Below are 22,928 nucleotides of genomic sequence, written 5' to 3' on the forward strand. Positions count from 1 at the left end.
GCATGACTCAGGGGAGGCTGGGCTGCCCCGTCCTCACCACGGCCAGTTCTCCCGACCAAGCTTCACGGAAAGGAGCATGTGGGCGTCTGGGCAGCCACTGAGCCGGGTCAGAAGTCAGGTGGGGTCACAGTGATGCCCCGGATCAGCTGGGGTCAAGATTCAGGTGGGCTGGGCGCGGTGGCTCATGCCTATAATCCCAGCATTTGGGAGGCCGAGGCAGACGGATCACTGTTAGTCCAAACTGCATCCTCCCCTTCCTTTCAAAACCTAACAACACACTTGAGGCCAGGGGTTCGAGACCAGCCTGGCCAACATGATGAAACCCCATCTCTACTTAAAATACAAAATTAGCCAGACGTGGTGGCGGGCACCTGTAATCTCAGCTACTCGGGAGGCTGAGGCGGACGCTAGCTTGAACCCGGGAGGCAGAGGTTGCAGTGAGATTGTGCCACTGCACTCCAGCCTGGGCCACAGAGCGAGACTCTGTCTCATTAAAAAAAAAAAAAAAAAGACTCGGGTAGGACAAAGGTCAGGCTGGGAGGAGGCACAGCCGGGCTCGGGCTCAGCTTGGGGTGGGGGCTCCGTGGGGCTGGCGCTTCTCCCGGGTCAGGTGCTGAGCGGATGCTGGCTGGGGTGCGCCTGTTTCCCAATTTCTCTGGGGGGCAGGAGCACCTCGCCAACCTCTGATGGCTCCAGCGTCTGCACTCGTCTCACACCACATGGTGACTTCCACGGGGACCAGGAAAGCCCTCGCCGCCTCCCACCCGTCAGAGCCCTCCCTGACCTCGCCCACTTCTCAGAGCTCCGGCTGTCGGGGGAACCGAGGCAGCGCCGCGCCTGGAAGCCAGGTCTGCGGACCCCGCCTCGCTCCCGCCCCTTCCTCCCTTCCGCGTGGCCAGCGCGATCCGAGAACAGACTTCGCGCCCGTCCCCTGTAAAGACGGGGAAACGGAGGCGGGGACGCGGGGTCGCGCCGGATGGACCGGCCCCGCCCCTCCGGCCCTGGTCAGGACCCCGCGCCGAGCCCCGTTCACCGCCCGCGGCCCCGCCCCGCGCCGGAACGTCACAAAACAACCCCAAAGCCGGGGGACCGGGCCGGCGACGGCGCAGAGCAGCCCTGGCCGCCTCCCTGCGCACAGCGTCCGCGGTGCTGGTCGAGCTGGGGGCGACGGCGGCGGCCTCGGGGATCGGAAGAGCCCAGGGCTGCGCGCTCTAACCCTCCCTCCCGGCGGCGGCGCTCGGCGCGGTAGGCGGGACCGGGGCCGGGACTCCACTTCCCGGCGTCCCCCGCGGGCGGGCGCGCTGGCGTAGATCGGGCCTGGCCGCGGCGCGCGCAGGCGCAGTCGGGGCCCGGCGGAGCGCGCAGGCGCAGCGGGGGGCGGGGCGCGCGGGCCCAGTCAAGGCAAGCGCCGTTGGGGCGGCGGTGCCAGAGCTGGTGGAGCGTTCGGGGTCCCCGGGCGGCGGCGGCGCAGAGGAGGAGGCAGGCGGCGGCGCTAGTGGCTCCCCCTCGGACGGTGCGCTGCCCGGCCCGTCTCGCGAACTCGCGGTGGTCGCGCGGCCCCGCGCGGCGCCGACCCCGGGCCCCTCCGCCGCCGCCATGGCTCGGCCGCTAGTGCCCAGCTCGCAGAAGGCGCTGCTGCTGGAGCTCAAGGGGCTGCAGGAAGAGCCGGTCGAGGGCTTCCGCGTGACACTGGTGGACGAGGGCGACCTATACAACTGGGAGGTGGCCATCTTCGGGCCCCCCAACACCTACTACGAGGGCGGCTACTTCAAGGTGAGCGCGGCGACCCCCGCCCGGGTCCCGGAGCCGACGAGCGATCTCGGGCGCCGGGAACCAGCTCCCTGCCCCGCGGTCCTAGCGCTGTTCTTGGGCGGGCCCCGCAGCCTCCTGGCTTGGGCTTGTTTCCCTTCTATGGCCAGGTTCCCCCACCCAGCTCTGCCCGGCCCCCTCCTCGGGCGGTCTCGGGGACCTTCAGTCTCTGCTGCAGTCCCCGAAAATCCCCAGTTCCCTTTAAGGCACCGTCCGGTCCCCTGTTAGGCTCTTGGCCCCCGGAGGGGTGGCCGGGGGCCCTCCCTGTAGCATCTGGGCGTGGGGCTGTTGCCCACCTCCTTGGCGGGGGCTCGACCCCGGCTGCCTCCCCCTCCGCCCCTGCGAGAAAGAGGGAGCGGAGCCGAGGCCGCGCCGGCCTTTCAGCTGCCCTCCCCGGAGGAGACAAAGAGGCCCCCCCAGACCCCGCAGCTGCTATTGTTGGGGAGCTGGGCCCGTGAGCGGGGGAGCGAGGCCAGCCTGGGGGTGGCTGGCGCGGCCACTCGCTCAGGCTCCAACAAAGGCCCGGATGAGCCTTGGCAGCCAGGACCTGCCTGGAAAGCGGCCACCCTTGCCAATAGCAGCCGGCCCGGCGCCCTGGGCTTCATCCCCTGCTTTATGTAACCTGCGCCCTCGGGAAGGCTGAGGTAGGGGCGTCCCTCCCACCTGCTCCCTGCAGCTCTTCTCAGGCCTCCCGGCTCGGACCCGCGTCCCGGACCCCGACCTCAGAAGCTCCGGGTTCGCTCATCCCAGCTGGTCTTGGCCTTTCTCAGATTCCACTGAACAGGTGGCTTCTTGTGACCCAAACCCCGAGTTCTGGGCCATTTCTTCTGCCCTCTGGCGGTTTAATTCCAAGCAGTTTCTTGATGTTTTTGTTGTTGTTGGGAGCAGGGAGGCTGTTTCTGTCCCATGTGAAAAGGACTCAGGCCAAAACCAGGGCCGTTTTCTTGATCTAACGATCCAGACGTGACCTTTGACTCCTTTTAGCGTTCAGGGACCTCGTTCTCGGGGCCAGAGGGACCAAGCGAGGGGCCCTGTGTGAGAGGTGGGGAACGAGCACCCTGTCCAGGAATCTCCCCCTCCCGCCGTTACTTCCTGCCAAGAGCTTGGACACGACACGGCACCGCCTGGCCCACTCTGCCCCGGCCAGCTGCGGGCGTGGGGCCGAGGAACGGATGCCTCCCGCACGATGTGTGTCTGCTCTCCGGGCTAATGAATGTCTGAACCGCGCCCGCTCAGCGGCTGTGAGGGTAGCAGCCTGGTCTGCTGGGGGCCGTTCCTGAGCTGAGGTTCTGGGTTACAGCAGAGGGTGGGTGGCCTGTGGGTTCTGCATCTGGAATCCTGCGTCCCCACACAGGGAACAGAGTTTGGGCCTGGAGGTTGCCAAATGGTTTTAGCAGCCCCCTCCCCCAGCCCCTTTTGTGTGCTTGGGGGAGCAGCTGGCTATGAGGAGGGGCAGCCCCACCTCGAAGCCAGGCCTGTGAGGCGGCTGCTGTTCTGGAAGGAAGGGATGCGGGTTTCTGGCTGCTGCCCACCAGACCGGTTGCCAGGGATTGTGGGCCGGCATTAGGGGATAATCCGGTTTTCCAGATTTCCCAGGGAGGGGCCTCTAGACATCTGCCGCAGGGTCAGTCGTCAGAAGCCAGCGTTGAGACGGGGGTGCTGCCACCCACAAGGACTCTCCCTTCCCACTGTGCTGGGAGGGAGCTGGGAGAGCGTGGAAGTACAGGAACTGCCGAGTGCCCAGGGCTGCTGCTGCCCAGCCACTGCCTGCAGCCACTGTTCCTTCAGGAGCCGGAGACAGCCCTGGGGCAGGGGCCGCCGGAGAGAGCCCTGCACAGCTTGACTTGCAGTGTGCGCTTGGTGGGGCGCTGTCCTTCTCCGAGCCTGGGCCTGCTCCGGGTAAAAGGCATTCTTAGAGGTGACGAAAACAAGAGGCTCATTGGGACTTGGTGGGGTTTGGTACAGGTGAGGCCTTGGCTGTTGTCAAGGATTGGCACCTGAAACCCAGCACCAGGCTTGGGGGGCCTGAGGTCTTGGGGAACTGCTAGGCAGTTCTGAGACAAGTTCCAGCCTTGCTCTGTGGCCGCGGCCAAGTCACTTGCCTCACGGGGCCCCAGTGAGTTCTCTGTCAAACAGAGGACACCCCCCAAGACCCCCAAAGTGCCCTCCCTGTCCAGGAGGGGCCCGCCAACGATCCAAGACCCCCCAAGTGCCCTCCCTGTCCAGGCCTTGCCCACGATCACTCTTTGGGGATGCTGCCCTCGTGCCTTGGAGTGCTGAGTGCCACCAGGACCCCTGACCCAGACACCCTCTGTGTCTGGCACTGGGGCCCAGCAGGAAAACAGTGAGGCTTCCTTGTTTACCTGCTGTGGCCCAGGAGGGCTGTGGGTGGCATCACGCCCAGGCTGCAGGCCAGACAGCTCTGTCACCCGGCACGTGGCTGCAATCCTCCCTCTGTGGCTGTCCTTGCCAGCAGGTCTGGACCCCCAGAGCCTGGGTGACCACAGGGGGCGATGCTGACAGGGAACGAGTCCTGCCAGGTTTCTGTGACCTATGGGTCTGCCTGCCTGACCCCCCAAGACCGGACACCTGAGGGCAGACGGCCATACTGACTCATCCCCTCCCACGGCCTGGGCCAGGGCAGGTGTCACGAGTGTTTGCTGAGTGAGCAGTCATCTGCGCGAACCCTCCCCACACCCTGGCTGCCAATGCTCTGGAGGTGCAGCCCTGCTCTTGGGCTTCAGCTCCATCCGAGGGGAGCCTGGAGCCCCTGCCAGTCCATTCTGTCTGCTGGTGGGTGCCCCTGGCCTGGGTCCCATGTGCCTGACCTGGGCTGCCACGGGCCTGGAGCCACGCGGGCAGCCAGTGCCCACGTTCCCCGGCAGCTGTGCTGGGCCGGGTCCCGGCCACCTGGATTGTGTAGGAGCTGGGACCAGCTCAGGTGACTCAGAAAAGGCTTGAGGCAGCCTTCTGGGGACTTGACCCCAGGCCCGTGAGAGTCCCTGCCCTGGCCGGGATGGGGTGTCCCTCACACACACCCTCAGGCACCAGCACTGGGAGTGGGATGGCCTTGGGCACCTTGTGAGCTGGGGCAGGGCCTGGGGCTGGGCTGGGCTGAGCCACCCGCCTTCTGCCCCTGCAGGCGCGCCTCAAGTTCCCCATCGACTACCCATACTCTCCACCGGCCTTTCGATTCCTGACCAAGATGTGGCACCCTAACATCTACGAGGTGAGCGCGGCCCCCACGGGCCTCACATCCTCATCCTCCGGGAACCGGGGTGCCGGGAGCCCGTGCTGACCTCCGACCTGTTCCGACCTGTCTTCTCCTTGTGCAGACAGGGGACGTGTGTATCTCCATCCTCCACCCACCGGTGGACGACCCCCAGAGTGGGGAGCTGCCCTCAGAGAGGTGGAACCCCACGCAGAACGTCAGGTAAGCTGGCCCCACCCCCCATGTCCACCCAGAACATCAGGTAGGCCAGGCTCCCTCCCGTGTCCACCCAGACAATCCGGCCAGTCCCACCCCCCGTGTCCACCCAGAACACCAGGTAGGCCGGGCTCCCCCTGCAGGCCGTGGCACCGAGGCCTGATTCGGGACCTGCCAGCCGGCGGTCCTGGGCCTCACTCTACCTGCACGGTAGGTGCTTTCATGAGGCCTGCAGCACTGTGGTGTCTATGCAGACTCCCACCAGGACCCCAGGCCCGCCCCACCGTCTGGAACCACCTAGAGGTGTCCCACCCTCCTCAGTCCTGGGTCCTTCTCCTTCCCCAGCCGTCTCTGGGTTGGTTGCCTCGTGCCACATGTGCCGCCCGGGCCTCGTCCCCGGGTGCGGGCACTGGGCCGTGTTGCCTGTGTGTCCTGGAGTGTAGTCCAGGCAGGACATGGGGGCGTGAGGGCAGCCCCAGGTCTGACGGAGGGGTCTGCACCTTGCTGCTCTCCCTGGTCTTGGCGTGGGAGGGAGGAGGCTGATGCAGGTCCAGCCCTTGCTGTTCTGGGGGCCTGAGACAGAAGCAGAGGCCATGAGGCCAGATGAAGGTCACCTGCTGGGCGGGTCCAGATGTCCCCGTGACCCTCAGGGCCAGAGAAGAGCCGGAAGGCTGGGGTGCCCCGGGCCGCCCCACTCCAACCCGCCCTCCCCACAGGACCATCCTCCTGAGTGTGATCTCCCTCCTGAACGAGCCCAACACCTTCTCGCCTGCCAACGTGGACGCCTCCGTGATGTATAGGAAGTGGAAAGAGAGCAAGGGGAAGGATCGGGAGTACACAGACATCATCCGGTGAGGGCGGGCGGGGGCGTCACGGGAGGAGAGACTCAGATCCGGCCTGCACCCCAGCCCCTGGTCCCACGGCCACCCAGCCCCACCATCCTGGTGAGGGTGGCGGAGCTTCCTGGTGCCCATTTACAGGGTGCCAGTCACAGATGGAGGCCGGGCCGAGTGGCGGAAGGTCCAGCCAGGTTCAAGCCCAGCTTCTTGCCCTTTTTCCTTTTTTTTTTTTTTTTTGAGACAGAGTCTGGCTGTGTCGCCCAGAAGGGAGTGCAGTGGCGAGATCTCAGCTCACAGCAAGCTCAGCCTCCCAGGTTCACGTCATTCTCCCGCCTCAGCCTCCTGAGTAGCTGGGACTACAGGCACCCGCCACCACGCCTGGCTAATTTTTTGTATTTTTAGTAGAGATGGGGCTTCACCGTGTTAGCCAGGCTGGTCTGGATTTCCTGACCTCGTGATCCACCCGCCTCGGCCTCCCAAAAAGCTGAGATTACAGGCGTGAGCCACTGCGCTTGGCCTGGCCTTTTTTTTTTTTTTTTTTTTTTTTTTTTTTTTTTTTGGAGACAGTTTTACTCTGTTGCCCAGGCCGCAATGCAGTGGTGCAATCTCGGCTCACTGCAGCCTCCACTTCCTGGGTTGGAGCAGTTCTCCCCCTTCATCTTCCCGAGTAGCTGGGATTACAGGTGCCCACTACCACGCCTGGCTAATTTTTGTAATTTTTAGTAGAGGTGGGATTTCACCGTCTTAGCCAGGCTGGTCTCAAACTCCTGACCTCAGGTGATCTCCCCGCCTCGGCCTCCCAAAGTGCTGGGATGCCAGGCGTGAGCCACCGCACCTGGCCTGGTGGTTAATGTTTTCATAGATTCTTCCAGGCTTTTCAGTTTAACGCATGTCCGTGCTTTAATGAAGAAATGGGGTCGTGCTGTGCGTGCCCAGTGACTGACTGTTAGTCAGGGGTGTTGGCTTTCCTTGTGTCTGGAGTGCGTCCCTGCAGGCTCTTGGCCTGGCGAGCTCTGGGTATGGCTGTGCAGCCACCTCCCAGTGCCTTCTGTACCTGCGGTCCACTTCGCCTGCGTGGCTGTGTGTGGTGACCCACGGCTCTCCCTCTCCTCCCGTCGCCCTCGTGCCCCAGAGCTGAGCCCCACAGCCCCTTCTCTTGGGTGCCTGTGTTCACATGAATGTGTAAACACTTGCGTGTCTGTGTACAGAGACGAGGCTTTCTTTACGGGCTGACGGCCTTAACGGTTCCTGCTCTTCCTGTTACGTAGAGGCCTTTCCTATCCATTTTTTTTTTTTTTCAGAGTCAAATTGCATAGATTTCCTCACAGAGGCCTCACCTACTTTCGTTGGTATTTTGTATAAGCAGAATCTTAAAAACAACCTTTAAAATATTGCACACATAATCCATGTGTCTTCCTCACCCCAGGACCCACGAGCATCCAGGGCACCTTCCGTCCTGCACTCGCTGGTCAGCCCGGGGCAGCATCCTGGTGCTGGGCGGTCTCGGCTCTGAGCAGCCATGGTGGGCGGGCCCCGTGCGGCCTCCTGGGAAGTGCCCTGCAAGCACCTGCTGGCCTCTGGAGGTCACAGGGTAGCTGCCCTGGCCATCCCTCTGTGCAGATGTCCTCGGTGGCCCTGGCCCGGCCATGTCACCTGGCCCATGTGGCTGGCTCCTTGGCCCAGTTCTTCCCGGCAACCTCCCTGAGGCACCACCCCCCTGAGATCCCAGCACAGAAATAAAAGCCACACTATTTTTATCCGTCAAAACTCCCTGCGGGCCAACTCACATGTGCCATGTGGAGTGCTGTGATCGCTGTTTCTGCCTGTTTTTAAGTCTGTGTGTGTGTTGGCCTTGTGGCAGCCCAAGTCCCACTGAGCTGTGCCGGGCGGGCTGCCATGGAGCCTGGCTTGGTCAGGGATGTTGGTCTTGCTGAACAGCACCACCAGACGGTCCTCCAGCTCATGCTGGCGGTGTGCCGGCGGCACCTCCATGACGCAGGTCACTTCCCACCCTGGCCCTCCCCTGTGTCTCCCCATGGCAGCCACCCATGCAGTGCCGTCCCCGGGCCACCCGCCACCCACCCAGCCCATTGGAGAGCTTGGAAAGCAAAGCATGGCATCCGCTGAGTCCCGCCGCCCAGGGACGTCCCTGAGGCCAGACGCCTGCCCTCCATGCGTCGTGCCTCCCCATAGAAAGCACTGGGCTTGTGGGCTGGGCTTGAGGCTGTCTGTCCACTCCCTGGTGCCCTGCCATGCGGGCACTGTGGGACCCGCACACCCCGGTAGCAGCCAGGCCCAGAGCCCAGAGCCGTGCCTGGTTGGTGATAGGGGCTCGAGGGCCGGGTTGGAGTCCCGAGCCCATTGCCTGAGGCTGCAGCTTCGTTCCTGTTTTCTGTCAAATGGGGTCAACGTGCAGCCCGGCCCTGCTGTGCCACCCCTGGAAGCCCCTTTGCTTCCAGTCCTGGGGGGACATTCTTTGACGTGTGTTCTGGAGGTGGAGCTGGGGGCAGGTTCCTCGGTGTGTGCGGCGCGGCCCCTCGTAGGGCCTAGTGTACACGGTGTCCTCCAGGAAGTTTGAGCTAACTTGTCCTCCCTTCCTGCCTAGAGGCCGGGATGGCCAGGCCCCCAGGTTTAGAATCCTGATGAGGCCACGAAGAGGCTCAGGCCGTTTCTGCATTTGCCGTCTCGCCTGTGCTGGTTCCCGGCTCCAGGGATGGTCCTGCCTCCCGTCCTTGGCCCCTCCCAGCTGCTCCCTTTGCTCCTGTGCTCAGGAAAGGCTCTTGCTCTGAGTGGGGCTGCGTGGGCCTCCCGGCTGCCGGCATCGTTATTTCCTCCCAGCTCCTGATGGGTCCCTGTGGGGTGTGCCTCGGGGCGGGGTGGGCGGCTGTGACTGCACTGCGCCCGTCCAGCCTCCCACCCGCACCTCCTGCCCTTCCCGAGCCCCCTCCTCTGTCATCTCTCCCCCTGGAGCTCCTCACGCACAGGGCTTTGTCCTAAGTGGTCGCTACACGCCGTTTTAAGAGAAACCTAGCTGGGCGCGGTGGCTCACGTTTGTAATCCCAGCACTTTGGGAGGCCGAGGCGGGCGGATCACGAGGTCAGGAGATCGAGACCACGGTGAAACCCCGTCTCTACTAAAAATACAAAAAATTAGCCGGGCGTGGTGGCGGGCGCCTGTAGTCCCAGCTACTCGGAGAGGCTGAGGCAGGAGAATGGCGTGAACCCGGGAGGCGGAGCTTGCAGTGAGCCGAGATGGCGCCACTGCACTCCAGCCTGGGCGACAGAGCGAGACTCCGTCTCAAAAAAAAAAAAAAAGAAAAGAAACCTGAGCGCTGGGATAAGCGTCGGACCTGGGGCAGGGGGGCCGGGCAGGGGCCGGGTCCAGGCACGTGGGTGGCGCCCTCACCCACCCTGTCCCCCCAGGAAGCAGGTCCTGGGGACCAAGGTGGACGCAGAGCGTGACGGCGTGAAGGTGCCCACCACACTGGCCGAGTACTGCGTGAAGACCAAGGCGCCAGCGCCCGACGAGGGCTCGGACCTCTTCTACGACGACTACTACGAGGACGGTGAGGTGGAGGACGAGGCCGACAGCTGCTTCGGGGACGATGAGGATGACTCTGGCACGGAGGAGTCCTGACACCACCAGAATAAACTCGCAGAGTTTACCTCACTAGGGCCGGACCCGTGGCTCCTTAGACGACAGACTACCTCACGGAGGTTTTGTGCTGGTCCCCGTCTCCTCTGGTTGTTTCGTTTTGGCTCTTTTTCTCCTTCCCCGTGTCTGTTCTGGGTTTTCACTTGCTTCAGAGAAGAGGGGCTGCCCCACCGCCACTCACATCACTCGGGGCTCAGTGGACGGGTCCAGGGTGGGAGTGGCCGGCCCACCTGTCCTCTCGGGAGGGGAGCTGAGCCCGACTTCTGCCGGGGCCCCCCGGCTTCTGGACTGGCTGCACCCCGGAGGAGCCACGGGGGCGCTGCTGGGAACGTGGGCGGGGGGCCGTTCCCTGACACTGCCAGCCCAGGAGGCCCAGGTGTAGCGGTCCGAGGGGCCCGGTCCCACCTGTCAGCTCCAGGGCCTGGAGCCACGTCCAGCACAGAGTGGACGGATTCACCGTGGCCGACTCTTCTCCCTGCTTTGGTTTGTTTGAAATCTAAATAAAACTACTTTATGAGAGGCCAGAGAAGCTGTGCTTGGGAGGGAGAGGCAGCCCCCAGGTCCATGAGTGACTGCACGCGGCCAGCCCCACCTGGACCCTGGCTACGCCAGGTGTGGATCTGGGAGGCCTGTCCTGGGAGGCACAGGGAGCAGCCTGGTCCTGCGGCCTGTACACTCCCATGACTTGGGTCAGACAGGCCTGGGCAGCATCCCCCAGCCTGCGGGACAGGGGCGGCCAGAAAGCCCCCAGAGTTCCTCCCTGTGACCAGGAGCATCTAGTGGGACAGGAGCTGCCTCTGCAGGCACCAGCGAAGCTTCGTCCTGGGTACACAGTCGCCTGGGTGTTGATCTTAGCAGCTCAGGGCTCCCAGGGCCACAGATGCCCCCCCAATCAGCACTCCGGCGGCTCTAGCTCCCTCCAGGCACTGCCTCGGGATGGGGAGCCATGGCCCTGGGCACACACAGGGCAGGCACCTCACATCCTGGTGTCAGGAAGTACCCAGCATCATTTTATTTCATGTCACGGAGGAAAGCTCGGAGCTTCACTGCCCTCCCCAGGGCACACTGGCTTCCAGGAACCTGCCTGCGTTCAGCTCTCCAGAAGCTCCTGGCCTTGCTTCTGGGTACCCGAAAAGCCGCGCAGTGGCTGATCCAGGGTGGAGGAGCTGTGAGGATGAGGTTTCCCACCAAGTTCAGACAGAAAATGGGGCCCTGGGATCTCAGCAAACCATGGCCCTCAGGGCAAACCTGGCGTCCGCCCCTATTGTGAATGAAGTCTTAGTGGCACAGCCACACCCAAGTCTCAGGATCATCCATAGCTGCTTGGTTTTGTTTCGTTTTTGAGACAGAGTCTTGTTCTGTCACCCAGGCTGGAGTGCAGGCACAATCTCGGCTCACTGCTACCTCCGCCTCCCAGGTTCACGCCATTCTCCTGTCTCAGCCTCCCGAGTAGCTGGGACTACAGGTGCGCGCCACCACGCCCAGCTAATTTTTGTATTTTTAGTAGAGACGGGGTTTCACCATGTTGGCCAGGCTGGTGTCCAACTCCCAACCTCAGGTGATCGCCCACCTTGGCCTCCCAAAGTGCTGGGATTACAAGCGTGACCCCTGCACCCAGCCTAAATTTATTTATTTTTGAGACAGGGTCTTGCTCTGTCACCCAGGCCAAAGAGCAGTGGCGCAATTACGGCTCACTGCAGCCTCGACCTCCTGGGCTCAAGCGATCCTCCTGCCCCAGTCTCCTAAAGTGCTGGGATTACAGGTGTGAGCCACCACCTCCGGCCAGTTTGTTCATGAAGACCAAAAACTAGAACAGCCCAAATATCCGTCTGCTGGTGAATGCATAAACACAGCGTGGTCCATCTACACAATGGTATGTGACACAGCCACGAAAAGGAGCGAGGCTGTGACACAGGCCACAGCCTGGATGCACCTTGAGGACGTCACGCTCGGAGAGACGCCAACGCGACAGATCCTGTGTGATTCCACTCCTGGGAGGTCCCTAGAGTCCGATTCAGAGACAGGAAGTAGTGGCCGGGCACGGTGGCTCATGCCTGTAATCCCAGCACTGGGAGGCCGAGGCAGGTAGATCACCTGAGGTCAGGAGTTTGAGACCAGCCTGGTCAACACGGTGAAACATCGTCTCTACTAAGAATACAAAAATTAGCTGGGCGTGGTGGTGGGCACCTGTAGTCTCAACTACTCGGGAGGCTGAGGCAGGAGAATGGTGTGAACCCGGAAGCCCGGCCTCTATAAATAATTTTAAAATTACCCGTACATGGTGATAGCACCTGTCATCACAGATACTTGGGAGGCTGTGGCAGGAGGATCGCCTGGGCCCAGGAGTTCGAGGCTGCCATGAGCCGTGATCACACCATTGCACTCCAACCTGGGCAATGGAGATCCTGTCTCTAAAAATTAATAATGATAATAAAAGTGTCGCCGGGCGCGGTGGCTCACGCTTGTAATCCCAGCACTTTGGGAGGCCGAGGCGGGCGGATCATGAGGTCAGGAGATCCAGACCATCCTGGCTAACATGGTGAAACCCCATCTCTACTAAAAATACAAAAAATTAGCCGGGCGCGGTGGCGGGCGCCTGTAGTCTCAGCTACTTGGAGAGGCTGAGGCAGGAGAATGGCGTGAACCCGGGAGGCGAAGCTTGCAGTGAGCCGAGATTGCTTCACTGCACTCCAGCCTGAGCGAGAGAGCGAGACTCCGTCTCAAAAAAAAAAAAAAAAAAAAAAAAGTGTTACTTGGCCGGGCGTGGTGGCTCACGCCTGTAATCCCAGCACTTTGGGAGGCCGAGGTGGGCGGATCAGGAGATTGAGACCATCCTGGCTACCACGGTGAAACCCCGTCTCTACTAAAAATACAAAAAAATTAGCCGGGCGTGGTGGCGGGCGCCTCTAGTCCCAGCTACTTGGGAGGCTGAGGCAGGAGAATGGCTTTGCAGTGAGCGGAAATCGCGCCATTGCACTCCAGCCTGGGTGACAGTGAGACTCTGTCTCTGAAAAAAAAAAAAAAAAAAGGTGTTACTTTTTCACGTGTGATGATGGTTGTGTGGCTTCATCTCCAGTCCTCTTTGAGAAACACTTTCTAAAATGCTCAAGGGTGGAGGGTGGAGGGTGTGCAGCGGTGGGCGGGGCTGTGACTGTTACCTCCCCAACAGGAAGCGCGTGTGGGGAGGCTTGGGGCTGGGGCCAGCACCCACACCGGGTCTCCACAGCGGCATGGAGGCCTGTGTGTCTTCACTGCTGGTGCTGGCCCTGGGGGTCCTGTCGATAGGTGAGTGGGAGCCAGAGTGCAGGGGGGACACTGAGGCCCAGCGCTCTCGGGAGGGAGGGTCCCTGGATGGGAGGGGTGGGCGTGGGCGCCAACATCCTGGGTGTAAGAGCGGAGATTCATCCTTGTTTGGAGGGAGACTGAGGCCTGGGACGTCCCGAGCTCCTCACGCTTCACCGCGAGTGGACGTCCCAGGACCGTGGGAGTGTGTGGTGGCCACCGGCTCACCTCGTCCATCCTCCCAGCAGCAGCCAGAAGGCAGCAGTCACGCTCACACCCAAGGTGCAGAGCAGGAAACTGAGGCTCGGCGAAGGAGATACTGACCTAGGACTGCCCAGTTGGGAGGGCAGAGCTGGGACTCGATCCCTGCCGGCTGCCTGCCACCACCAAGGGCTTGGCTGGGACTAGGTGCCCAGCAGTGAGGGAGGAGGGAGGTGGGTGGCGGCTCCCCTGCATTCCAGCTGGACTGAGTGACAGGGGCTCTTGATGAGTTGGGAACCCAAGAAGATGGACAGAGGTAGGAATCCAGCCATCAGTCATCATCATCCTTCCTCCCATTCTTCTTTCCTTCCACCCATGGGTCCATCATCCCTCCCTCCCTCCCTCCTTTCATCTCCCCCTTCCTTCCCTCCACCCGTCCGTCCACCCATCATTCCTCCTTCCATTCTTCCACCCACCCATCCATCCATCATCCATCCCTCCACCCATGGGTCCGTCATCCCTCCCTCCGTCCTTTCATTCCCCCTTCCTTCCCTCCACCTGTCCATCCACCCATCATTCCTCCTTCCTCCCATTCTTCCACCCACTCATCCATCCATCCCTCCTTTCAACCTCCCTCCTTCCTTCCCTCCATCCTTCACTCCTTCCCTCCACCCATCATCCTTCCCTCCCTCCTTCCTTCCATGTATCCACCCATCCATCCATCATGCCTCTCTCTTCCTTTCCTCCCTCCCCTCCTTCCTCCCATCCATCCATCATCCATTCCTCCTTCCATCCCTCCTTCCTCCCTCCCTGTGTCCCTCCTTCCTTTCTCCTTTGCTTCTGTGTATCCATCCATATTTGCAGGGCTCGTGCTGTTCTAGGCCTGCCCTCCTGTCTGACTGGAAGAGACAGGCCAGGCACGAGGCTGTGTGCCACAGTCTTTGGGAGGGGCTGGTGCTAGGAGGCCAGCAGAGCAGAGGATGCACAGAGGGCAAGAGGGCAGGTGGGGGGCCGTTGCAGGAGACAAGAGCATAAAGCAAGGGAGGAAGCCGGTGGGGGAAAGGCACGCAGGCAGCTGGGTGAGACAGACAAAGGCCCCGGGGTGCAGGCAGCTTGCAGGCACAGCAAGAGTTGCACTCTTGTCACCCACGCTGGAGTGCAATGGTGCCATCTCGGCTCACTGCAACCTCCGCCTCCTGGTTTCAAGCGATTCTCCTGCCTCAGCCTCCCCAGTAGCTGGGATTACAGGTGCCCGCCACCATGCCCGGCTAATTTTGTATTTTTAGTAGAGACAGAGTTTCCCCGTGTTGGTCAGGCTGGTCTCAAACTCCCAACCTCAGGTGATCCACCCGCCTCGGCCTCTCAAAGTGCTGGGATTACAGGCGTGAGCCACCGCGCCCAGCCTTTTTTTTTTTTTTTTTTTAAGATGGAGTTTTGCTTTTCTTGCCCAGGCTGGAGTGCAAAGGCATGATCTCGGCTCACCACAACCTCTGCCTCCCGGGTTCAAGCGATTCTCCTGTCTCAGCCTCCCAAGTAGCTGGGATTACAGATGCCTACCACCACGCCCGGCTAATTTCTGTATTTTTATTTTTTATTATTTATTTATTTTTTTTATTTTATTTTTTGAGACAGTCTTGCTCTGTCACCCAGGCTGGAGTGCAGTGGTGTGATCTCGGCTCACTGCAAGCTCCGCCTCCCAGGTTCACACCATTCTCCTGCCTCAGCCTCCCGAGTAGCTGGGACTACAGGCGCCCGCCACCGCGCCCGGCTAATTTTTGTATTTTTAGTAGAGACGGGGCTTCACCGTGTTAGCCAGGATGGTCTCGATCTCCTGACCTCGTGATCCACCTGCCTCAGCCTCCCAAAGTACTGAGATGACAGGTGTGAGCCACCGCGCCCGGCCTTAATTTCTGTATTTTTAGTACAGGCAGGGTTTCACCACGTTGGCCAGGCTGGTCTCCAGCTCCTGACTTCAGGCTATCTGCCCGCCTTGACCTCCCGAAGTGCTGGGATTATAGGCGTGAGCCACGGCACCCGGTCCCCAAGCGGGGACTCGATTTTCAAAGCATGATGGGGATACAGAGGAAGATTTTGAGCTGATTTACGCTACATTATGAAATCGATCCTTTTAAATGTATGATTGATTTAAAATAATTTTTGTACAGCTTTATTAGGAAATAATTTATGCACTGTACAATTTACCTATTTATTTATTTTATTTTATTTTATTTTATTTTATTTATTATTATTTTTTTTTGTGAGACGGAGTCTTGCTCTGTCACCCAGGCTGGAGTGCAGTGGTGCGATCTCGGCTCACTGCAAGCTCCGCCTCCCGGGTTCACGTCATTCTCCTGCCTCAGCCTCCTGAGTAGCTGGGACTACAGGCGCCCGCCACCACGCCCGGCTAATTTTTTTGTATTTTTAGTAGAGACGGGGTTTCACCGTGTTAGCCAGGATGGTCTCGATCTCCTGACCTCGTGATCCGCCCGCCTCGGCCTCCCAAAGTGCTGGGATTACAGGCTTGAGCCACCGCGCCCGGCCTAAATTTACCTATTTAAAGAGTACATTTCTTGCTGGGCACAGTGGCTCACGCCTGTCATCCCAGCACTTTGGGAGGCCGAGGCGGGTGGATCACCTGAGGTTAGGAGTTTGAGGCCAGCCTGGCCAACATGGCGAAACCCTGTCGCTACTAAAATTACAAAAAAATTAGCCAGACATGGTGGTACGCTCCTGTAATCCCAGCTACTCGGGAAGCTGAGGCAGGAGAATCGCTTGAACCCAGGAGGCGGAGGTTGCAGTGAGCTGAGATCACGCCACTGCATTCCAGGCTGGGCAACAGAGGGAGACTCCATCTCAAAAAAAAAAAAAAAATTGGCTCACGCTTGTAATCCCAGCACTTTGGGAGGCCGAGGCGGGCGGATCACGAGGTCAGGAGATCGAGACTACGGTGAAACCCCGTCTCTACTAAAAATACAAAAAATTAGCCGGGCGTGGTGGCGGGCGCCTGTAGTCCCAGCTACTCAGGAGGCTGAGGCAGGAGAATGGCGTGAACCCAGGAGGCGGAGCTTGCAGTGAGCCGAGATTGCGCCACTGCACTCCAGCCTGGGCGACACGGCGAGATTCCGTCTCAAAAAAAAAAAAAAAAAAAAATGGCCGGGCGCAGTGGCTCACGCCTGTAATCCCAGCACTTTGGGAGGCTGAGGTGGGTGAATCACAAGGTCAGGAGTTCGAGACCAGTCTGGCCAACATGGTGAAACCCCATCTCTACTAAAAATACAAAAATTTTCCAGGTGTGGTGGCGGGTGCCTATAATCCCAGCTACTAGGGAGGCTGAGGCAGGAGAATCGCTTGAACCCAGGAGGTGGAGCTTGCAGTGAGCCGAGATGGTGCCATTGCACTCCAGCCTGAGTGACAGAGCGAGACTCCGTCTCAAAAAAAAAAAAAAAAAAGTTTTTTTTAGAGACTGGGTCTCGCTGTATCGCCCAGGCTGGTCTCGAACTCCTGGCCTCAAGTGATCCTCCCTTAGCCTCCCGAAGTGCTGGGATCACAGGCGTGAGCCACCCACATCCGGCCTGATGTGCGTTTTGAAGGACTCCTCTGGCTGTGGGGCCTGGGGAGGTCCTGGGAAGGGGGTTGGGAGGTGGCCTGGGGGGAACATGATGGGGGGATGAGAGGGGGATGGGAGGGATGAAGGGCAGCCCACACGTGTCAGCCTAAAACTTTCAGGGAACATCGAGGACTTCATTAGGATGGCACATGTGCTTGGGGTCCTGGGCCTCTGAGCTGGGCAAGCACAGTCGCGGCAGGCGGAGGGGGGAGCATATAGCCCCAGCCTGGCTGTTTGTCCCCCATCCCAGCAGGCAGCTCCTTTGAGACCCAGATCATCGGGGGCCGGGAGGTGATGCCCCACTCGCGCCCGTACATGGCCTCACTGCAGAGAGATGGCTCCCACCTGTGCGGGGGTGTCCTGGTGCACCCAAAGTGGGTGCTGACAGCTGCCCACTGCCTTGTCCAGCGGTGAGTACCCTGCCCTGCCCACCCCAGGGGTCCGGGGAGTCCATCCGACAGCCCCCATTCTTCGCAGGGGGTGGGCTCTGGGAGATTTAGGCCCATTGTCGGACCCCTCTCCCCTCCCGGTGACGGCTTAGGCAGGTTTAAGTGACCTGCGGCTGTGGGACTCCTGGAGAAGGTTGACTCCTTGCAAGAGGCACTGGCAGGGCCGGCTCCTTCCACACCACAGCCTGGGTCAGAGCCTGGCTTCTTTCACAGCTGAGCCACAGTCCTGGTGTGGACGGAGTGCATTGTGTCTGTCCATTCACCCGCTGATGGACCCAACTTAGTCCAGGGCTTCTGCTCTGAGGAAGGAGGGTCAGGTGGGGGTGTTTGCCACCTGTGGCCAGGAGGTCGAAGCCGGCCTTCGAGAGTGGCTTGGGAATCGACCTGGTTCCTGGTGAGCAGGAAGCCGCTGAGTGACCCATCATGGAGTTGCCCTATCTCAGGCCTGGCCCGTCATACAGAGCCCAGATCAAGATGGTCAAAGTAACAAAAGGGGATCTGCCGGCTTGTGTAACTGCGAAGTCTAGGAGGAGGTCTGGCTTCAGGTGCGGCTTGATCCAGGTGCTCACAGGAGGCGCTCTGGAGCCTGTCTGTCTTCCAGCTCTGCTGCACTACCAGGAAGCCTGTCTCACAAGGTGGAAAGATTGACCCCCCTCAGTCCTGTGGAAAGAGGGCTTGGCTCTCTGTAGTCGGGGCACACTTAGGAGGATTGGCATGTGTCAAGCCCTGTACAAATCACTGTGGTTGAGCCTGGGGCCCCAAGTGAAGGGAATTCCCAGAGCTGGTTTTCGTGAAGCTGTAGGCTTGGGGTTGGATTTTTGGGCACACAGCCCTTGCCTCGGGCCAGGGCCAGGCAGAAGTCTGGGGCAGGGGTGAGAGCAGGGAGGGCTTCCTGGAGGAGGTGGGTGGCGAAGACACAGGGAAGGACTGGCCGAGCCAAGGCCTGTGAGGGGCAGCGGCTGTGAGTGATGGCCGTGGACGACAGGCACAGTGGGGGCCGGGACTGTATGTGGCGGGTCGTCCACGCCGGGCCAGGCCGCAGCACCCTGATTCCCTCTGTCGCAAGGATGGCCCGGCTGAAGCTGGTGCTGGGGCTCCACACCCTGGACGACCCCGGTCTTACCTTCCACATCAAGGCAGCCGTCCAGCACCCTCACTACAAGCCAGTCCCTGCCCTGGAGAACGACCTCGCGCTGCTTCAGGTGTGCAGGGACGGGACAGGGAGAACCGGGCACCCTATTGTCCACCACGGGTGCCCCTCCCCCACTGCCGCCCCTCCCCCCACTGCCACCCCTCCCACCACTGCCACCCCTCCCCCCACTGCCACCCCTCCCCACTGCCACCCCCTCCCCCCCGCTGCCGCCCCCTCCCCCTGCTGCCGCCCCCTGCCCCTGCACTGCCGCCCCTCCCCCCGCACTCTCATCCCCTCCCCCTGCTCACTTGCCCCTTCCTGTCACTCGTAGCTGGACGGGAAAGTGAAGCCCAGCCGGACCATCCGGCCGTTGGCCTTGCCCAGTAAGCGCCAGGTGGTGGCTGCAGGGACTCGGTGCAGCATGGCCGGCTGGGGGCTGACCCACCAAGGCGGGCCCCTGTCCCGGGTGCTGCGGGAGCTGGACCTCCACGTGCTGGACACCCGCATGTGTAACAACAGCCGCTTCTGGAACGGCAGCCTCTCCCCCCACATGGTCTGCCTGGCGGCTGACTCCAAGGACCAGGCTCCCTGCAAGGTGAGGGGCGCCCGGGTGGGGCTGGGGGAACGAGGCTGGCGGGAGGGCCGGGGCCAGGGCAGCCGCCGGGCAGGTTCCTGGCTCTCCCGTTCTCTGGGGAGTCCTGTCAGGGGCTGGGGGGTGGGGAAGCACTGGCAGTGGTCCCATTTCTCAGGTGCACAAACTGAGGCTCAGAGAGGTTTAGCAACCCGCCCAAGGCCACACAGCCGGGAAGCGGCAGAGCTGTGACTTCTGCTCCAGCAAAGACGGTCCGGGGTGGGAAAAAGGGGCAGGGTTCACAGGGCCAGCGGGAGGGTAGGAGGGGACACTCGTGGGCTGGGAGCAGCCCCTGTGTCTCCTTGAGCCCGGGGATAACAGGCCCGGCCCTGCTCCCCTCGGCGGGCCCTGCTCCCCTCGTCCCCTCAGCGGGCGCAGAGGCTAAGCTGCAGTGTGTCATCCCTGCAGGGTGACTCGGGCGGGCCCCTGGTGTGTGGCAAAGGCCAGGTGTTGGCCGGAGTCCTGTCCTTCAGCTCCAGGGTCTGCACCAACATCTTCAAGCCCCCCGTGGCCACCGCTGTGGCGCCTTACGTGTCCTGGATCAGGAAGGTCACCGGCCGATCGGCCTGATGCCCTGGGGTGACGGGGACCCCCTCGCTGTCTCCACAGGACCCTTCCCCTCCAGGGGTGCAGTGGGGTGGGTGAGGACGGGTGGGAGGGACAGGGAGGGGACCAATAAATCCTAATGAAGAAACGCTCAGAGCCTGCCTCAGTCCCAGCCCACCTCTGTCCACGCTGGCTGCGCGGCCTCCGACAAACCTATTTCCCTGGGGGTTGTTTTATTATTACTATTACTATTATTATTTTGGAATAGAGTCTCCCTCTGTCACCCAGGCTGGAGTGCGGTGGCACGATCTCAGCTCACCGCAATCTCTGCCTGCCAGGTTCAAGCAATTCTCCTGCCTCAGTCTCCTGAGTAACTGGGACTATAGGCGCCCGCCACCACACCTGGCTAATTTTTGGTATTTTTAGTAGAGACGGGGTTTCTCCACGTTTGTCAGGCTGGTCTCAAACTCTTGACCTTGTGATCTCCCCACCTTGGCCTCCCAAAGTGCTGGGATTATAGGTGTGAGCCATCGTGCCCGGCCCTTCCCTGCTTTAAAAAGGGAGGTTGTGGCTCCCAAGGCTTCTCCCAGGAGGGGGCGGCGTTGGCCAGGACTGGAGCAGTGACCGGGTCTGCAGGCCAGCAGGGGTGCGCGGCCGTCCCCCCCACCCGCATGGCTCCTGGGGCTGGGCCTTGAACAGCGTCCCAGGATCTTCTTTTTTAGTAACAGCTTTATCAAGTTACAACTCACACAGCAGGTGCGTCTCCCTGTAAACTGCGGTTCCAGGGCCTTTAGCACCTGCGCGGAGCTGGGCAACCACCACCGTGACGTGTCACCCCAGCACCCCAAAAACAGGCCCATCCCCACTGTCAGCCCAGCACCCCGAAAACAGGCCCGTCCCCACTGTCAGCCAGCACCCCGAAAACAGGCCCGTCCCCACTGTCAGCCCAGCACCCCAAAAGGTGGCCCTTCCCCACTGTCAGCCCAGCACCCAAAAAGGAAGCCCCACCCCCGTTGTCATTCCAGCACCCTGAAAAGAGACTGTCCCCACTGTCACCCCAGCACCCCAAAAGGAGGCTCGTCCCCATCGGCCGTCACTCCCCATCCCCCCCCCCCAGCCCCGGTGCCGTCACATCGCCTCCCTGTCTCTGGATGGGCCTGTGCCGACATTTCATGGACACGAGAACACGCTGCGTGGCCTTCTGTGTCTGGCGTCTCCCACTGAGTGTGACGTCCTCAAGCTGCACCCACACGGTGGCTGGGTCCGAGCGGTGCTCCTGCTCCGGAGGGTCGAGCTCCAGCTCGAGGGGGGCCTCGCTGCGTTTGTGGGTGCATCCCTGGGTGCACATCTGGGCGGCTTCGTCTGCGTCCGTCCGTGTGAAGCTTTGCTGGGAGCCGCCTATGCGCGTTTTCGTGTGGACCTACCTGCTCCTTCCTCCCTCCAGATTAGACCCATGGGAGTGGCATCTCGCGCTGTTCAGTGACTCTGTTTCAGCGCGGCGCTGTTTCCCTGCAGAACCTTTTAATTTCACTACCAACTCTTTCTTTCTTTTCTTTCTTCCCGTTCTTCCCCTTCTTCCCTTCCCTTCCCCTCCCCTCCCCTCCTTCCTTCCTTTCTTTCTTTCTCTTTCTTTTTTTCTTCCCCTTTCTTTCTCTTTTTCTTCTTTCTTTCTGTTTCTTTTTCTTTCTTTCTTTCTCTTTCTTTCCTTTCTTCTTTCTTTGTTTTTCTTTTTCTTTCCCCCTCCCCTCCCCTCCTCTTTCTTTCTTTCTTTCTCTTTCTTTCTTTTTCTTCTTTCTTTCTTTCTGTTTCTTTATTTTCTTTCTTTCCTTTCTTCTTTCTTTGTTTTTCTTTTTCTTCCTTCCCTCCCCTCCCCTCTCTTCTCCTTTCCTTTCCTTCCCTTTCCTTTCTTCCGATGCAGTCTCAGTCTGTCACCCGGGCTGGAGTGTAGTGGCATGATCTCGGCTCACTGCAAGCTCCGCCTCCCGGGTTCAAGGATGCACGCAATTCTTCCACTAACATCCGCTCACTGCAACCTCCACATCTCAGGTTCAAGCGATTCTTGTGTCTCAGCCACCTGAGTAGCTGGGATCACAGACGTGCATCACCCCGCCCAGCTAACTTTTTTTGTATTTTTAGTAGAGACTTTTAACAGAAACACAGGTTTCACCATGTTGACCAGGCTGGTCTTGAACTCCTGACCTCAGGTGATCCGCCCGCCTCGCCCTCCCAAAGTGCTGGGATTACAGGCATGAGCCACTGTGCCCACGTTAATGATTTTGTTTTTTAATTATTTTATTTTATTTTTAGACAGTTCCTGCTCTGTTGCCCAGGCTGGAGTGCAGTGCTGCGATCTCGGTTTGCTGCAACCTCTACCTCCCGGTTTCAAGTAATTCTCCTGCTTCAGCCTCCCAAGTAGCTGGGATCGTAGGGGTCCACCACCAAGCCCAGCTAATTTTTTTGGATTTTTACTAGAGATGGGGTTTCACCATGTTGGTCAGGCTGGTCTGGAACTCCTGACCTCAAATGATCCACCTGCCTCGGCTTCCCAAAGTGCTGGGATTACATGTATGAGCCACTGTGCCCGGCCTGGTTAGTGTTTTAATAGACTTAATTTTTAGAACCATTTTTGGTCTGCAGGAGATGTGTGGTGGCGGTATCCACAGGTTCCCCCTCGTCCCCGCCCCCAGGCCGCCCCCCTCTTCAGTCAGCAAGAGTCACAGCTGACAAACTCACGTGGATGTGTGATCATTAACTACTAAGGCCTACGCTTGGCTCGGATTTCCTCAGTTTCCCCTAATGTCTCTTCCTGCACAGGGTCCCACCAGGGACCGAACCTGGCGTTTCACCACAGCCTCTCCTGGGCACCCCCAGGCTCCCACCCTTTCTCAGAATTCTGTGTCCCGAGGCCACCTGGTCAGGATTTATGTAGATTATGGGTGTGGGCCACCGCACCCCCCAACTATCTCACGTTTTTCTCAAGATTGGACTGGAGTCACAGTTTTTTTGGCACAGCCAAGTGCATTTTTAATCTTTAACTTTTTTTATTTCTTTATGTTATTTTTTTAGAGACTCCTGGGCTCCAGCAATCCTCCCGCCTCAGCCTCCTAAAGGATTACAGGTGTGAGCCACCGCACCCAGCCTAATCTTTAACTTTTTATGGAGTCATTGGCTAGCAGTCGAAGGTTCCCAGGTCACAAGTGAAAAGCCTCATAACTCACAAACCGGGCACGCCCCTGTTCCCGGCACCTGGGTCCAGACACAAGCCCCTGCCCCAAAGCCCCTCCTTAGCCAAGTACCCAAAGTCCAGTCTCTCTTTTTTTGTTTGTTTGTTTTGAGACGGAGTCTCACTCT

The 22,928-nt window shown here is 60.3% G+C and overlaps 2 protein-coding genes across 4 annotated transcripts; both read left to right on the plus strand.

Moving 5' to 3' along the window:
- The first annotated feature begins 1,363 nt into the window (after positions 1-1,363).
- Positions 1,364-10,248, plus strand: CDC34 (cell division cycle 34, ubiqiutin conjugating enzyme). 2 transcript variants are annotated; one of them, XM_055247804.2, is made up of 5 exons: positions 1,364-1,773; positions 4,952-5,038; positions 5,145-5,242; positions 5,953-6,087; positions 9,498-10,248. In XM_055247804.2, the coding sequence occupies exons 1-5, from the start codon at positions 1,597-1,599 to the stop codon at positions 9,709-9,711; spliced, it is 711 nt and encodes a 236-aa protein (XP_055103779.1). In that variant the 5' UTR covers positions 1,364-1,596; the 3' UTR covers positions 9,712-10,248. The 2 variants fall into 2 exon arrangements, with proteins under 2 accessions (XP_055103779.1, XP_055103778.1); XM_055247803.2 differs by lacking the exon at positions 9,498-10,248 and adding an exon at positions 8,681-9,209 and having other exon boundaries at positions 1,452-1,773.
- A 2,453-nt stretch (positions 10,249-12,701) lies between these two features.
- Positions 12,702-19,733, plus strand: GZMM (granzyme M). Of its 2 annotated transcripts, none has more exons than XM_063620007.1 (5): positions 12,702-13,014; positions 17,070-17,229; positions 18,335-18,470; positions 18,732-18,995; positions 19,440-19,733. In XM_063620007.1, exons 1-5 carry the CDS (start codon positions 12,831-12,833, stop codon positions 19,599-19,601), a joined length of 906 nt encoding a protein of 301 aa, XP_063476077.1. In that variant the 5' UTR covers positions 12,702-12,830; the 3' UTR covers positions 19,602-19,733. The 2 variants fall into 2 exon arrangements, with proteins under 2 accessions (XP_063476077.1, XP_055103775.2); XM_055247800.2 differs by having other exon boundaries at positions 17,073-17,229.
- The last annotated feature ends 3,195 nt before the right edge of the window (positions 19,734-22,928 follow it).

This window comes from Symphalangus syndactylus, chromosome 17 (genome assembly GCF_028878055.3).
Source record: "Symphalangus syndactylus isolate Jambi chromosome 17, NHGRI_mSymSyn1-v2.1_pri, whole genome shotgun sequence".
Classification (NCBI taxonomy): domain Eukaryota; kingdom Metazoa; phylum Chordata; class Mammalia; order Primates; family Hylobatidae; genus Symphalangus; species Symphalangus syndactylus.